The sequence below is a fragment of the Schistocerca cancellata genome, chromosome 2 (genome assembly GCF_023864275.1).
Source record: "Schistocerca cancellata isolate TAMUIC-IGC-003103 chromosome 2, iqSchCanc2.1, whole genome shotgun sequence".
NCBI classification, from domain to species: Eukaryota; Metazoa; Arthropoda; class Insecta; order Orthoptera; family Acrididae; genus Schistocerca; species Schistocerca cancellata.
This window is the reverse complement of record NC_064627.1, coordinates 589,850,945-589,868,375: the sequence shown is the minus strand read 5'-3', so window position 1 is coordinate 589,868,375 and position 17,431 is coordinate 589,850,945. Positions and strand designations below refer to the sequence as shown.

The window sequence follows — 17,431 nt, the reverse complement described above, 5'->3', positions numbered from 1 at the left end:
AGAGAGAGAGAGAGAGAGAGAGAGAGAGAGTCATTGTTACTCAACATTCCTAACATTCCAACATAGGTACCATTGAATTATCAAGTCATGAAAATGATGACACAAGATTTCCAGGATCTGGATCTCCCAGATTCCTTCCAATTCCCTCTCCATCTAAGCATAATTTTATGTTACAGCCTTATGTGAAAAATAAAATTACATGGAAGTTGTTTTTTATATTATTTGAGTGGCATGGAAAAATGTACACAGTTCCACGCAAAACTAGGGAATGAAGTATTGCAAAACATAACAACAGTATGTATCTCCAATAAATGCAAAAATTAAAGCCAAATTCTGAAATTTTCCTAGCAACATTTAAACACAGTTTCAAACTGATACAAATATAATTTTATAAGAACTTACCTTATTGAAGTCTCGAATGCTGAAGGGCAACTGTTTTTTTGCCAAACTCACTACATTCAAATCAGAAATATGAACTTCTACACCCCCAGTCTTCATACCCTGAAAAAATTAGAAATCTGCAAAGAAGATATTGTCTTAACATTTTTCCTATTAGTTCACAGTAATCTATACAGCTAAAAGTCACATACTCACAAGTACAACACAGTTATGTCCCAAATCCACCTGTGGATTTCTCAGAAACTGATGTCTGGGGGGAAGAACCCAGATGACGTGTGTGATGAAACAAGCACTGAAGTTATGACTGTCATGTTTTAGAGCATGCTCTGCAACAGGATATTGTGTCTTTTCGGTATACACCCTCTGTCTATGCCCACTCATCCTAACTGACAACTTAGTGGTAGTCATGCCAATGTAACAGGTGTGAACACTGTTTACATAACAGCTAGTATATGACATGTTTCACAGGTGGCTCTCCCTTTGGTAGTATATGTTTTGTCAGTTATAGGGCTGGTGCAGGTGGCATTAGGAGGGAGCATAGGGCTAGTCCTGCAGTGGTGACATTTACAGGGGCAGGAGCCATAGGGCAGGGAGATGGGTGCAGAAGGAGCATGGAGCCTGACTGGGATACTGTGGAGATTGAGAGGGCAATGAAAAGCTATTTAGGTGTGGTGGGCAAAATCTCAGACAGGCTAGATCTCATTTCAGGGCATAATTTTAGGAAGTCATAGCCTTGTCAAAGTAGCTGATTAATACTTTCAAGAACAGTATAATACTGAGTGACAAATGATGGTGTGCTCCGAAGTTGTTTTTTGGAGGGATCAACAGTACCAGGATTGGATGTGATGGTCCAAGAAATCTGCTTTTGAACTAGGCTGGTGGCTAATTTTGTCCTGTGAAGGCTGGGGTGAGAATGGTGGTGTATTGGTGTAAAGTTTGCCTTGGATGCCAACTGCCAAAATGTAAGTATTACTGTTTGTTAGTAGGTTTAGGGTCCTGAGATTTTAAGGTGGGACTGCACGTCAGTTTGAATCTCACAGACAGGATCTTGATGGCAGATGCTGCATGTACAGTGTCAGACATCTGGTGTAGAACTTCACTAACATACTCCTGTCACTCAAAAATCACAGTAGCAGATCCTTTGTCTGCCAGGATCATGATTGAGTCTTAAGCATTTAGGTAACATACAGCCTAGAATTCTGCAGAGGGCGTGTTACGACCATGTTCTAGGAACCTGAGAAAGGATTGTGAAGCATGCTGGATGTGACGAATTCTTGAAAGGCTTGTAAGAGATGATTTTGATGTAGTGGTGTGGATCAAGTTGGGATCATAGTCAGAACTATTCAAGGGAGGGTTCAATGTCAGATTTGATGTTGGAAAGGTTTTGGGATTGGATTGCAAAGTGGTATTTCCAGGTGACTTTACATGTGAAGGATAGTACATCCGTCACCAAAGCAGCATGATTAAATGCAGCCTTCAGCCGTCGGTTTGGTTTAGAGACAATGATGACATCTTTACCTTATGGACTCATGGTGAGGCTGACCTTTTAAAATTCCTGAAATCTCTAAATACAGTCTTCCAATTAAATTTCACATGGTCCTATTCCGAATTCCACAACAATTTCCTTGAAGGTGATCTCATACTAACCAACAGCCAGCAATACATTTCTGTTCACATTAAACCTTCTAACAAACAATAATACTTACATTTTGACAGTTGCCATTCTTTCCATATAAAATGTTCCCTCCCATACAGCCTTGGCATCCAAGACAAACGTGTTTGTTCGGATGCAGACTCTTTACACCAATATACCACCATTCTAACCTCAGCCTTCACTGGACATAATTTACCCCACCAGCCTAGTTCAAATGCAGATTTCCCGGGCAATCACATCCAATAGTCGTACTGTTGATTCCCCCAAAAAACAACTTCGGAGCACACCACCATTCGTAATTCAGTATTATACTGTTCTTGAAAGTATTAATCAGATACTTTGACAAGGGTATGGCTTCCTAAAATCATGTCCTGAAATGAGATCTAGCCTGTCTGAGATTTTGCCCACCACACCTAGAATAGCTTTTCATTGCCCTTCCAATCTCCACAATATCCTTATCAGACCCTATGCTCCTTCTGCACCTATTTCCCTACCATATGGCTCCTACTCCTCTGATCAGCTCCGCTGTAAGACTCGCCCTATGCACCCTCGTACCACCGCCTATACCAGCCCTATATCTGGCAAAACATGTATTATCAGAGGGACAGCCACCTGCGAGACTACACATCATAAGCCAGCTATTATGCAAACACTTTTCGGTCTTTTACATCAGCATAACTACCACCAAGTTATCAGTTAGAATGAAAGGGCATGGGCAGAGGGTGTATACTGGCAACACACAATATACTGTTGCACAGTATGCTCTACAACATGACTTTCACCACATGCATCACCTGCATTCTCCCCGCAGACACCGCCGCAGTTTTGCAGATTCATTGAGGCGAGGAGTTGTGTTGGATGAAGTGGGTGAGACATGAATGGCGGTGGTGAGTGGGAGGAAGGGTTGGAGTAGGGTGACTGACAGTTCTGGCAGCTGGGAGGGAAGCATCAGGTGCCTGGGACAAGAATACAACATGGACACTGACAATGGTGAGTTTGTGCAGTGCACAATGATGATGTATGATGTTAACATGGATGAGTGAATCTGAAAGGGAGTGATAGGATATAGGAAAGGAAGACTGAGAGGAAGGTAGTGTGAGTGCAACATGAATAAAGTTTACAGTCTTGGTGCAGAGCAGCATCTGAAATTGAGGTCAAATCCCATACACAGAGCTCAGAAGGACTGGTGTGTGTGTGTGTGTGTGTGTGTGTGTGTGTGGGGGGGGGGGGGGGGGGTGGAAGATAGCATGGGTTGCAAAGAAACCACTGAAATGGAGCATGCTGTGCTCAGTAGCATGTTCTGTCATTGGATAGTCAGTTCTGTTCTTGGCAAGTTCTTCAGTGGCCATTCAGTTGTGTAGACAGCTGGTTGGTGATCATGCCCATATAAAATGCAATGTAGAAATGGCAGCAGAGCTGGTATGTGACATGAAAGCTTTAACAGTGGCACTGCCTCTGACGGGTTAGGATAGGTCGGTGCTGGGTTAGAGTTGGATGTGCTGGGTGCATCTATAAAATAGGTCTTGCACCTGGATATTCCACAGAGATGTGACCTATGTGGCAAGGGGTTAGAAGTGGATGCGTCTTAAGGATGGGCAAGAATATTGCATAGCCTGGGCAGGCGGTGGAATAACCATTTCAGGAGGGTTGGGAAGGATTGTGGGTACGATGTTCCTGACTTCTGAGCACAACGATAAACAGTCAAAGCCTGGCAAAGGATATGATACAGTTGTTTCAGTCTGGGGTGATAGTGGGTAGTGAGGAGGGTGTTCATTTCCAGCTGGTTATTAGGGTGGTGAGAGGATAAGGTGTGTGCGGAAATGTAGTGCCAATGCTAAAAATCACTATATGATCTTGTTCATCAATATCTTTCCCCCGAGAGCCTAAATCACAAGGGATGTTGGTGAACTCGGCACTTAGCTTAAAATTACTAGTTTCTTGGTATACACTACACAGGGAGTTCTAAACTAGTTCAGAAATTTCCTTTTCATGATTACTCCCCAACAGAAGGTCTTTTTAATGCTCTGAACTCTACTAACCTTATGTTGCACTATTTTCCCTGTCTTGTCAAAGTATTCCTGAACTCCTTGAGTTGTCTGCACACTTTTGTCTCCTGTCTCGAGAGCAATGAACATGTTGGATACGTCTACACCAAGCCTAGCAGACTTGCCTGACCTTACTGCTGACAACTGGACCTCTCAACTGTTCTAACTCTGCTTGTGCTACTGTCAGATCAACTACTCTTTGTCCATAATCATGGAGCAACAGCCACAATTATTACAGTGCCAAAGGGTAGCCACATGTCTTCCCAAGCTGGTTACTTCAAAGCACCAAACACAAAATGTCTACGCAATCTTCACAATATCACTACACAAATATAATGAGAACAAAATTTTCTAAAAATTTAGTATTTTAATTTGTTTACCTTATAATTTGATGAAAAGGTTCAGAGAAGGGGGTATGTAGATATATAAAGAAAGCTTTCCAAAAAAGGCTGTAGCATAAAATTCTGCATGTTTGATAAATGCACTACAGAGTAAGTTTATATAAGCAAATCTGTCAAATGCTGTAACAATATTATTTAAAAAAAAAATTAAAAAATAGAACTAAAGAAAGATGGCAGCCTGTCTCCAATTCTTTTCAATATACACACACACTATATAATCATAAAACAGGAAACATAGACCACCAGGAATATATCTAGGAAATGAAGGTATTTGAATACACTGTTATCAAGTTGTAATACACGAAACAATGGATAATATGCAAAGATCTACTCACTGACTACAGAGACTAAAATTGGAGCTAGTCCTGAATATATCACGACAAAAGAAAAATATCACAGCTATCAAGAGAAACAAACATAAGAGGATGACGATCTTACTCAAAAATCAACCTTCAGTCCAAGTCAAATATGGTAAAGAAATGTTCTTCGTGGAATATAAATAAAGAAAGGAATAAAGGCAATTCATTCACAAAAAAAAAGAATGGACATGTTGCTAAGCTTTCAGACAATGTCCTCCCCCAGAGCTAAATAGTATGGAATAAAACAAACACACACACACACACACACACACACACACACACACACACACACACACACACACACACACACACACACATTTTCATACATGCACATAGACCTTCACCGCTACACTGTACATTCACTGCAGCCTGACTACAGTGAAGGATTATTGTATCAGGGAAGTGGGTAACAGGAAAAGAAGCCCAGGAGACAAATGGAGGTTTAGGGGGAAGGATGGCTGATTGAGAGTGAGAGACAGGAGTAAATGGACAAACTCTTTCTTTGGCAACTAGTTCAATGGTGACCATTTATATTTAATCATCCATTTTCTATATAATTGTGAAATGCTATCATGGGCTTTAAATAGTCGAAATGGAAAAGTAGGAATGTTGTAGCATACAACAACCATGTATTCAAATTGTGGATAAAAACTGTAGTGTTGGCAGAAGAGCCAACACCGTGTTGCTAGAGGAGGCCGAAATGCACGCTATAACCTCACGCAGGATGGCGTGAGGTCTAGAACAGTTAAAGGAGATGAGTCTACTAAATAAAGTACGTAGTTGATGTAATACTTAACTTTAATCCATAATTGGTGTACATCGGTCTGATGGTTCATGCTTCATTAGATACATAGCAAAGGATAAATGGCGCCTTGCTAGGTCGTAGCAAATGACGTAGCTGAAGGCTATGCTAACTATCGTCTCGGCAAATGAGAGCGTATTTGTCAGTGTAGCTTCGCTAGCAAAGTCGTCCGTACAACTGGGGCGAGTGCTAGGACGTCTCTCTAGACCTGCCGTGTGATGGCGCTCGGTCTGCCATCACTGTCAGTGGCGACACGCAGGTCCGTCGTATACTAGCGGACCGCAGCCGATTTAAAGGCTACCACCTAGCAAGTGTGGTGTCTGGCGGTGACACCACAAAAACTACATCAGGAATTATTGAAAATGAAAATTCATAATGTTTCTTATGAAAACACACACATTCTCTCTCTCTCTCTCTCTCTCTGGCACATGAAGTGAGAAATTGCATACTAAAATTGTTGTAAGCTTTGTACCAGAAATGGAGACAATTACAAATATATATACTGGAAGATCTTCAGAGCTTCATAAATGAAAAGAAACAACATTTTTTTTTCTTTCCCCCAAAATCTTGGTGACATAGCTCACATCAGTGCTTTGAAGATCTGTAGCACTGTAAAAGACAGCCAGTTTTGGATCAGTCAGCAGCTGAAACAAAAACCAAGGTTCATGCATGGACTCAGTTGTCAGTTATTCGAGAAAGTGAGCTTCTGAGCAAGCAGAGACAGCTGCGAACAGATGAGAAACGAAGATTAGTATTTAAATCAAGTTGACAATGAAGTCATCAGAGATGGAGTACATCATCAGAATTGGTGTAGGATGAGAACAGAAAGCAGCCATCCCTTTATCAATAGAACCATTCCAATACTGCACTTTAATCAGCTGAAAGTTATAAATGATTGGTCTGAGAGCACTATCAAGCTCATGGAGTACTACAATAAATAATATACAAAAACTACAAGCAGTACGAGCTTTAAGTTGTGTCTTGAGTATCTCCATAAGGCTACAGAGCATAGAGACTTTTCAAATTATAAGAATTTTGTTTTTTAAATGTGATTTTTCCTCATATTTGCCTCACAAGTTTGGTACATAAAAGGTTTAACAGTTACATTATTGAGGCTGATGTAGTAATGTTAATAATTAAGTTGAATGGAATAAAGTCATTGGCTAATCAACTACCTCTAACAAATATTTTTGACATAAAATGTAAGTACAATTTTATGTGATTTTACTTTTTTTCAAAGTGTAGGGTCTAATTCACACCCCTTCCTCTTTTTCTACATGGCCCAAATTCATCACAACTCCCCCCCCCCCCCCCTCTCCAACTTGAGAAGTACAAGCCTATATGTATTATGTTTCATTTTTGGAAGAAAAACGTTTTAATATAACATTTTACAAAATGATTTAAAGTTATTCTGAGAGTCAGTAGTTAAATAAATAATTTTTACGTATGCTATACAATTAAGGGAAAGTTACAAATTGCCTGTCATGGAGACAAAGAAACAGAAGTTAATATTTTGAGAACAGTCTGCAATTTGTCAAGAATTGGTGAAAGCAGTGAAGAAAGGGACGGGCAACTCGGTACTGAACTAAGAGCAGTGGAACTGAAACAATGGGAGACTGACTGTAAGAGTTCGAACAGAAACCAGACTGAACAAAGTGAATGGTGAATGACTGTTCCTTAGGACCTGGTCCTTTGTGAACAACCCACTTTTACACCAAATAAAACTGCAACTGGTGAGCTTCTTGATACAAATGGTGACAGCACACACAAAGACAACAAAGTACAAGTCGCCACTTGTAACACTGCAGTGGCAGCCTAATGGAAGACCAACTGGAAGGTCTAGAAAGAGATGGATTGAAGTTAAAACTTGCAATGTGCCTAATCCACAAAGGAAGCACTAAAAGAAATAGTCGTTGCAAATGCTTTTAAACATACAATACACGATAAGTAACATGTCCATCATATCATAAAACTAATCTAAAATGTATCATTGCTATGATAGTTCTCACATAATCAGTTAATAATTACATACTTTCAAAACAAAATTTGAGCAACAAAATTTTCTTACTGTATTTTCCTGACCTTGAGGTCTTTCTTGAACAACTCCAGTAGCAGACAAGATGGACTCATATGGGGTATTTTTTATAACATCAGTGAGATCTCTTCTCTGCAACAAAAATAAATTGTCATTTAGATTCTTCAGTAGAACCTTTCCACAAAAAGAAAGTAATTGAAACTTACCTCTTTTGGTATAACTAGCTGAGTTGAGCCATAGGAGTCTCTTAATGTAATAAACTTCCCCATTCGTTGAAACTCAAGCCAGCCAAATAATTTCACCACACTTCCCACATGCTTCTCAGTGAGGTCTCCACAAGAATGTGTTCGTTTCGTAAACTTGTTCACATTTCCTAGATTTAACACAAATTTGTATAAAATAACTATTACAATGAAAGATTCAAGTAATAAATTAACTCAATGAAGGAGTTCTAAGCACACTACTATTATGAAGCACAGCTGCATCAACTCTCCCCTCAAAATAATCCCCCTGTGATCACTGAGGAGTATTTCTTGAAATCATTAAATTTTTCAATACTTTTATTCAATCTCGACTCAAATACTGAAGAATCAGTTCGTTCTGTGTGTAAGATGATTCTCAATCAAGATTTCATCTCTAAGCTGACTAATGCTGTACTTCATATGAATATTCATTCTTGTATGTTCATAAAAGTAACCACTAATCTTGTCTCTGTGAACTACAGTTATTACACTGGGGGATCAAAAAGTTTCCATTTGAGGGCTGCACAGTCCATAATTGGTATGACAACCAGGCTAAATTGGCATGGGCTTTGAGGCAATCATCCCACTAATATACCAGACTGAAAATGGCAGTTTGGTAAAACACCATGCCGTGCTGCGTGAAGAAGTCCATAGCAGCCTTCTGGGCATCCATGTCTGACAGGAATTGATGGCCCTTCAAGGCCTTTTTTAAGGGACTGAAGGCATGATAATCAGTCACATAGAGAGAGATCAAGACTAAGGGTGGATGCTCAAGTATCTCCCACTTTTCTGTAATGGGTGATGCTGGCCTCCCAGAAAAACCGGCACATTGTGTCGAACTGCAACCCTCATGGAACCATTCCATATTAGTTGTTTTCAACAGACATTTTGCCCCATATACAATCTACCATGGTTTGTCCTTCAGCAGCCAAGAAAAGAATAACAGCATGTTAGTCCTCTTTGGACACATTTTGTAATAACATCACCATAGTTCAAATCTTTGCATTTACTGCACACACAGCGAAAAGACACAAATACCATTTTAATCCCTTGTCTGCGTGTCAGTGCTTATATACCTGCACTGGATTCATGCTACACTGCATTTACGCTGCAGCAATGCCCTAAAATCGAAACTTTTTAATTGACCCTTATACAAAACAGTGTGAGAGCAAAAGCAACTCCAACATGTGACAATGGCAGATAGCTTTTGTCACTATTTTATGTCTTACTCCAAGCAAACTCTGGCATGAACATAATAAAAAGAATGAGATACAATATGAAACTCTTATCATGAGGATGAAAATGAAAATAGCTGTACACAACATAAATATTAGTACTAAGGTATCATGTAAATATCTCTTCATGACCGATTAGAACATAGCATCCTAACAAATTATTTTATTATGATGTAAATCATATGGAGAACTAAAGCTTGACAAATATATGTAAGATAGTTCTGTGAGGCATGGTGAGTGACAGTTTGAAATTCTAAGTAATGTTGTGATAAGTCTCCACTAAAATACATTTGAAAATTATGGAATAGTACAGTGGTGGAGCTCTGATGTCTTAGATAATGGAGTTTTCTTCACTGGTCAAAATACTAGAACGATTACATGTGATATCAACAATTCTGCAAAGATAAACATTTCACTCACAGTGATATATTACATAAGGAAATATACTTTCTTATGTGTCAAACCAGACAATAAACTAGATTGATCAGTGCCATGAAACATGTAGTTTGTGGAAATCAAGACTTCCACTGATTAAAAGGCAAAAAACGCGGATGGGTGAACATTATAACTACAAGTAACACGAGTCCAAATCAGCATTAAAGAACCAAAGCCAGTAGAGCACTAAATGACACCCCTATTGTGCGGTTTTCTCCATGACTCTAGGTTTGCACTCGTCAAAGATGAAACTATCAGGCCGATAAACAATATATCCTACTAGTTTCCTAAAGTGACTATTGCCAACATTTGACGTCAAAGTGCAATAACCACTCGTAAACGTCAGATGGCAAGACTAGCAGTGGAGGGTAGGTGAAGTGCGTTAGGGAGATGCGGAAAACTGCAGTCATGGTCATATTGTGGAAACAGAGAAATATACCTGACTTCCAAAAGGAGCATAATCACTGGTTTTTGGGACAAGGGTGGAAGTACTTCCTAAAATGGCACTGACCAAAGCTGGTGCCGAACTGACTGTCATGGGCCAGAGATGACAGGAGTGAACAACCGCTCCGACCAACCGGGCACTACCACTGACTGTTTTTCATCCCTGGAATTTGCACACCAATAGTGCAACTGGAAGTACACTAAGTGGTGACAAGTGGCCTTTTCAGATGAATCAAATTTTATGCTCCATCAGACTGAAAGTAAACACCCTGCAACAATCACTGGAAATGTCCAAGCTAGAGGAGGGAGTATTATGGTCTGGGGAATGTTTTCATGGCATGCTCTGGTTGATATCATCATTCTGGAAGGCACAATATATCAATGCAAGTATGCATCTATCCTTGGGGACCATGTTTGTTTTTCCTCGGTAGAATGTCATCTACCAACAGGACAATGTAATGTGTCACACAGCTAGCAGAGTACATGCACCATTCAAAGAGCACTAGAGTGAGTTTATTATACACCCCAGACTTAAATCCAATTGAGCATCTGTGGGACCACCTTGATCGGGCCCTTTGCACCATGCATCGTCAACGAGACACCTAGCACAACTGGCCTTGGCGTTGGAGTTGGCATAGCTCCAAATCCCTGTCAATATCTTCCAGCATCTCGCCGACTCTCTTCCTGCACCCCCTGCACTGCAAAATGTGGTTATTCAGCCTTTTGATAGATGGTCACATTAATGTGACTGGACCATGTACAACAGTTATCAGAACTATACAATTTCTTATCCAAAGAGGATTCAAAAAACTTTAATACTTTATTATTTGTTGTGGAATTTATTGATTACTGATGGCAATAGCACAGTTAGTTCATCTGGAACTATTTTAGCTAAAGAAAAGAATTTGCTATCATGGCTACCATGTGAAGGTGAAATTTTCAATGAGGATATTATAGTTTGTTTCTAGACTGGTACAGCTCATTTTAAAGCCCTAATTCTGTTCTTTTTAACAAACACTTAAATTTGTTTAAAAACTTTTTATTTCAAAAATTATTTGTATTAAAAAATTCAGTCTTCTACAATGTTTCAGTCTTAAAATATAATCATTTCCAACATTCAATGCCACCATTTCATAGCCTTGAGTATTCAGTTCTCAGAAAAACAAATTTCTGCTAAAACAACTTATTATTTTGTTATGAATAAAATAGAAAGAAACATTCCACATGGGAAAAATATATTAAAAACAAAGATTCTGTGACTTAATGAACGGGAAAGCGCTGGTAGATAGACACGTCTGCTTGTGTGTGTGTGTGTGTGTGTGTGTGTGTGTGTGTGTGTGTGTGTGTGTGTGTGTGTGTGTGGGCGCGCGCGCGCAAGTGTATACCTGTCTTTTTTTCCCCCTAAGGTAAGTCTTTCCGCTCCCGGGATTGGAATGACTCCTTACCCTCTCCCTTAAAACCCATATCCTTTTGTCTTTCCCTCTCTTTCCCTCTTTCCTGATGAAGCAACCGTGGGTTGTGAAAGCTTGAAATTTTGTGTGTGTGTGTGTTTGTGTGTTTTTTTATTGTGTCTATCTACCAGCGCTTTCCCGTTCGGTAAGTCACAGAATCTTTGTTTTTATTATTTTGTTAATTATTCAAATTAAAATCTTGAGATCTTTTTAGAAAATTTTGGGAATCTCCTTACAAAATGAACTATTTTCCTACTCAACAGTACTAATAATTTTGGCATTTTTAATTACATTGCTAATTACTTACATAAACTTATGTCACTGGATACTATTTCTTTGTTCCTTTTAATTTTCCTGACTTCTCTTCATACTAGCTGATGAGCTGGCATTATCTGAGTATAAATTTTTCCCAATCTTCTATTGGTCCATCTATTCCTCCTCCCCCCTCTATGCCTCTATTCATCTACACCTGCCTCTTCCCTCGTCTCTGTGACCATCTTGTCCTGTCTTCCTCTCCATCCATCTTTTCCTTCAGTTCTCCTTGTCCATCTCTTCCTCTCCCTCTCCCTCTCTTTGTCCATCTCCTCTTCCCCTTCTTCCTTTTCCACCTGCCCACTTTCTCTGCCCATCTCATCCTTTCCCTTTCCCTGTCCATCACCTCCTCAGAACTGATGTCCATCTCCTAACCCCCTTTCTCTGTTCACCTCATCCCCCCTCCCCCTATCTCTAGCCATTCCCCCCTGCCGTGTCTCACCTACCCAGCCTCTTCTCTATCCATCTCAATCTTCCCCCAGCCTTGTTAATCTGCAGGTGTAGCCCCAGCAAAACAGGCTGATGAAGCAAGTTCATACTACTTCTAGGTAACACACCTGTCATGCAGGGCAGCTTACATGTCGGGGATTGGAAAAACTTTCATGCCCCTGATATGTAGGCTGCCCTGCAAAACAGGTTGATAAGGCAGGCCGATACTACTACAACACCTGTTGGTGGCTGAAAAATGTTTCTTGCCCCTGGAGTGTAGGTTGACCTGCAATGTGACTCGTTAAGGCTGGCCAATGCTACTCCCATACAACATGCCTGTCGTGCAGGACAGCTTCACGACAAGGAATGCGCAGCACATATTTGATCATATCTCCACTCCTGTGAGTGCTAGGTGGTTTTACCCATGCAGTACTGATTCTCATGTAATTTGCTCTTCGTGTACCAAATTTGGCTGAAATTGACCAAGGGGTTTGTGTTTGCATAATTGCAGTTCTAGTAGAAAGAGAACCACTGCTTAGAATGATGTCAAATTCGAATAGCATATTATTGATGCAAGGGGAAGGTCATGGGATGAAAAAAGACACTTTTACCAAGAGATGGTGCTGTAAGTAAATGGGACTGGCTACAAATGCGAGATCAATCATAGTACAACATCTTGAGAATTATAACTCTAAAAAGATTCTCTGATAACGGAGATATACAAACAAATAAATTAAGTAGAGTAAATTGTGTATTATCAATCACGGGGTAGGTTTCTCTGAATGGAATGAGATACCGCCAAATTCTTTGGGTTTAAAGACCTTAACTAATAGTACCCTGGTAAATATAATTAACATTTAAAATAATAGGGTATCTAATCCTAGTTTATTATTTAAATTTCACAGATTCATAAAAAGAGCTACAAATAAATTTTAACATTTCACCTTACAAATTTATATTTTAACCCTAAAAATATAAACAACTGCTTTAACCAATAATATTCACTTATATCAATCGTATAACCGCGGCTGCTGGCACGAATTATGCCGATACTAAATCAATTGCTAAATCCAAAATCACTTGATAATTAAATCAAATTACTGCAGAAAGAACATTTAGTTTAACAAAACTTACATATAATACAAAGAAAAAGTTGCACATTACATCATCTGTATTGTTCAAAGTGCATGACTGCACAATTTCAGCAGAAAACAGTAGTGGCAATATTTGTTAGGTAAGTCCATCCACCACAGCATGATCATACATTATAGTATGGAAAAATCAGTTTTTAATTGTCCTGAGGTCAAAAATTACATAAAAAAGCAAAATTACTTTGATTTTTAATTGTTTTGGGACCAAAAACGCTTAAAAATCAAAATTACAACTGTTTCTAATTGTCTTGAGACAGGTGCAAGACATGTTCAATATGCTGTCCACCATTTTCTGCCACAAGCTGAAGTAGAGAAACAGCATGTTCCACAACAGATCAGAATGTCTCCGGGTCACGTTCAGAATGTGTTGCGCAATGCTCGATTTCAATTCAATTACGTTTGTTAATTGGAGCACTGAACTCATCTTTCAGATAATCCCACAGCCAGAAGTCACACAAATTAAGATCTGGATGGTTAAGTTGTAAGGAAATGGCTGCTGATAATTCTAGCATTTTCAAAATGCCTCTGCAGCAGCTGCTTCATTGGCTCTTCAATGTGCAGACAAGCACTATCTTGCATAAAAATGACCCTTCCCACACAATCACACTGCTGAATGACATTGATGGGCAAAAGACACTCACAGCATTTACCAGTGATGGTACAGGTAACAGGACAAACAGGACTCATCTCCTTGAAAAATACAGCGCTCCCATAAACAATGCCATCAAACTGCACCACACAGTCACGTTTGCACAATGAAATGGTACTGGTCGATGTGCATGTAGATTTTACCATTGCCCATTTTCTGCAATTCTGTGTACTTATATGTCCTTGAAGATGGGAATGGACTTCGTTTGTCCACAGAACGTTCCATGGCCATTCACTATCCACTTCTATGCAAGCAAGAAATTCCAAAGTGAACGTTTATATTGCTGGCAGGTCAGCAGGAAGCAACTCCTGAACATGGGTGATTTTGTATGGACAGCAATGTTTCACAGTATTTTAAACACTGTGTTCAAAGATCTGGCCAACATTCGGACAATTCCTTGAGCAGGGCATGTTTGCACACCACCACTCCTGCAATGCTGTGGCCACTGCTTGTACTTACGAAGAACCAGTCTTTTCGGATTTTGTAATCATTTTCTCCAGAGCCTCATCAGACATCATAACAATGCCTTTCCCATATCCTTGAGTGTCCACAACTTCTGCCGTGTTACTGGTGCAGAGTAACCATTCTAGTAAAAGAGCTTTGCCAGTAGCACACGACCCTTCATGGAGACAGTCACTTTGGGCGACTCGGACAAAAACTAAGGAACAACTGTGCGCCATACGTCTGTTGGTGTTACAGCACAATCTATTGGCAAACATTTTTGTGTTTTTTTCCCATGACGTTTCCCATGCAGCAATAATATGCTGTTCAAACCTGACATCATTCTGAGCGGTGGTACTTTTTCTACAGCGTTTTGAAACTACCACCTCTATCTGTCCATCTCTTCCTCCCCACACTCTCTGCCCCTTCAACTCACTCCCCCCCCCCCCCTCCCTTTTCTTGTCCATCTCTTCTGCGCCTTCTCTCTGATCATATTTTCACCACCTCCCTCAGTCCATATCCTCCTCCCCCATCTTCCTTTTCCACCAGTCCACTAAACATGTACACCTTCCACTTGTCTCCTGTATCTCCCTCTCTTTCTTCTCCCTCTGTTCATCTCCGCTAAGCCCTCTCTCTGTCCATTACTTCTTCACTCTCTGGCCATATCCTCCTCCCCTCTCTCTGTATACCTCTTCTGCAGTTCCTTGCCCTTCTCTCTGCTCATCTCCTTTCCTTCCCCTCTCTGTCCCTCTACTACTACTCCCCCAACTCCCTCTCTGTCAATCCTGTCGCCCCCACCCTCTTGTCCAGCTACTCCATCCCCTCTCTTTACCTATCTTGCCCTGCCCCTCCAACCCCTACCCATATCCTCTTGCACCCTTTTGCCTCAACCTACACCTTCCCACATCCTACCACCTTTTCCTTCATCCATCTCCTCCTGCCCCCCTCTCCCTATCCATCTCTCCCTTCCCTCTCCATACCCATCTGCTTCTCCCTGTCCCTTACTTCTGCCCTCTTCCCCTATTGATCTCCACCTCCCACATCTCACCACCCATCTCCTCCTCTTCCCTCTCTGTCCCCCCCCCCCCGCCCCCCTCTGTTCATCCTCTCCTGCTCTCCCTCTGTGCAACCCCTCCTGTTCTGTGTCCATCCCTTCCTGCGCCTTCTCTCCCTATCCATCCCACCCTGCCCCCCCCCCCCCCACCCTATCCATCCCCTCCTGCATCCATCTTGACCCTCTTTCATCCATGCCTGTCTGCACCTGCAGCCTGTAACAACAGATCAATGAAGCAGGCTAATATTACTCCACCACAATGTGATTGTTATGTAAGGCTGCCTACAGGTAAGGCGGCTGGATTTTGTTTCTTGTCCCTAACACGTAGGCTGGCCAGCAAACCAGGACAATACGACATGCTGATACTATTCCCACACAACATGCCTGTCATGCAAGGTGACCTAACCATCAGGAGTTGAACATACAATGTATTTGCCATATCTCCATTCCTATTGGAGCCAGGACATGGTAAACTCCACAGTGCTGATAAATGTGAAGTACGCAGTTCATGTGCCAAATTTGTTTGAAATCAACCCAAGGCTTTGGGGGGAGAACCCACACATACACATGTGCACTCTGTATATATGTCACTTATATTTAACACATATCTCTCCTCCATTTCTCTGCATCTACCGCTACCTCCCCATCTCTCCACCTTATCCTCCCATCTCTGTCTTTCCTCCTCCTCTTTTCGTCCATTTCCTACTCCCATTGTCCCTGACAATGTTCTCCTCCTCCTCCTCCTCTCTCTTTCCAGCTCCCTCTTCCTTTTCCACATGCCCAATGGCCATCTACACCTTCCGCCTGACTCATGTATATCTCTCCCTCCTACCCTCCCTCTGTCATTTCCTCCTGCCTCTCACTCTGTCCATCCGCTCCTCTAGCCACAGCTCAACCTGTCGCCAGCCACACTCATCTGCAAATGTAGACGCTGCAATACACTTCAATAAAGCAAGCTGATACTATTCTCTCAACAAGCCTGTCATGCAGGGCAGGCTACACATTGGAGGCTTGCATATCATTTATTTGACCCTGACATGCACTCCACCATGTAAAGCACACCAATACTATTCAAACACAACATGCCTGTCATGCAAGGCAGCCTACATACACGGATCCAGAAAATCGCTTCTTGCCCTTTACATGTAGGCTCCCTGCATGTTGATCTGGCAGTCCGATACTGCTCCCACACAACATGCCTTTTGTGTAGGGCAGCCTGTACAACAGGGGCTGGACAAAACACGTTTCTGCCCATATCTCCGCTCCTACTGGAACTACTATGTTATAATCCCCACAGTGCTGATGATCATGAGGCCTGCTATTTCTGTGGCAAATTTGGTTGAAATCGATGCAGGGGTTTGGCAGGAGATCCTGGACACAAACAAATACACTCAGCTATTACTCTGTGGCCACCTCCTCCTACACTCTCTCTCAGACCAGCTCATCCCCCCTTTCTCAGTACACTTCCTCCTCCCCTTGCAGCATCACCGTTACCTGAACAAATAAGCCTTCAAAGCTGCGCCTCTGTTAAATATGGCTGAAAATTTGGTGGATGAAAGTAAGCTATTGTCAATCATGTATGCTATACCACATCGGCAGATCAAACACTTTATTTGCACTTCAATGTTGAATAACCCATGATTTATGGTCAGATAGTGTCTCAATACTTCTATTATGCACAAATAATTGGCTAGTTTCCTATAATGTGATACTGAAGTTCATTTTTGTGGCAAACAAATAATTAACACAGCAACAGAATTTCTCTCTCTCTCTCTCTCTCTCTCTCTCTCTCTCTATCTCTCTCTCTCTCTCTCTCTCTCTCTATCTCTGTCCACCAACACCATTTTTCAGATCTAACCGCGAAATCAGCAATCGGCACAAAAATAATGTTGT

At 41.1% G+C, this 17,431-nt stretch overlaps 1 protein-coding gene across 4 annotated transcripts in view; it reads right to left on the bottom strand.

Annotated features, from left to right (window-relative positions):
• LOC126162222 (aspartate--tRNA ligase, mitochondrial) overlaps positions 1–17,431 on the bottom strand; it is a 138,215-nt gene that overhangs the window by 83,996 nt on the left and 36,788 nt on the right. For 3 of the 4 annotated variants that reach the window (XM_049918576.1, XM_049918578.1, XM_049918579.1), the window contains 3 exons: positions 7,902–8,068; positions 7,729–7,827; positions 403–501 (listed from right to left, as the gene is read on the bottom strand). In XM_049918576.1, coding sequence (XP_049774533.1) covers positions 403–501; positions 7,729–7,827; positions 7,902–8,068 — 365 coding nt within the window. The remainder of the gene's footprint in view (positions 1–402; positions 502–7,728; positions 7,828–7,901; positions 8,069–17,431) is intronic. The other variant, XM_049918577.1, reaches the window with a different exon arrangement.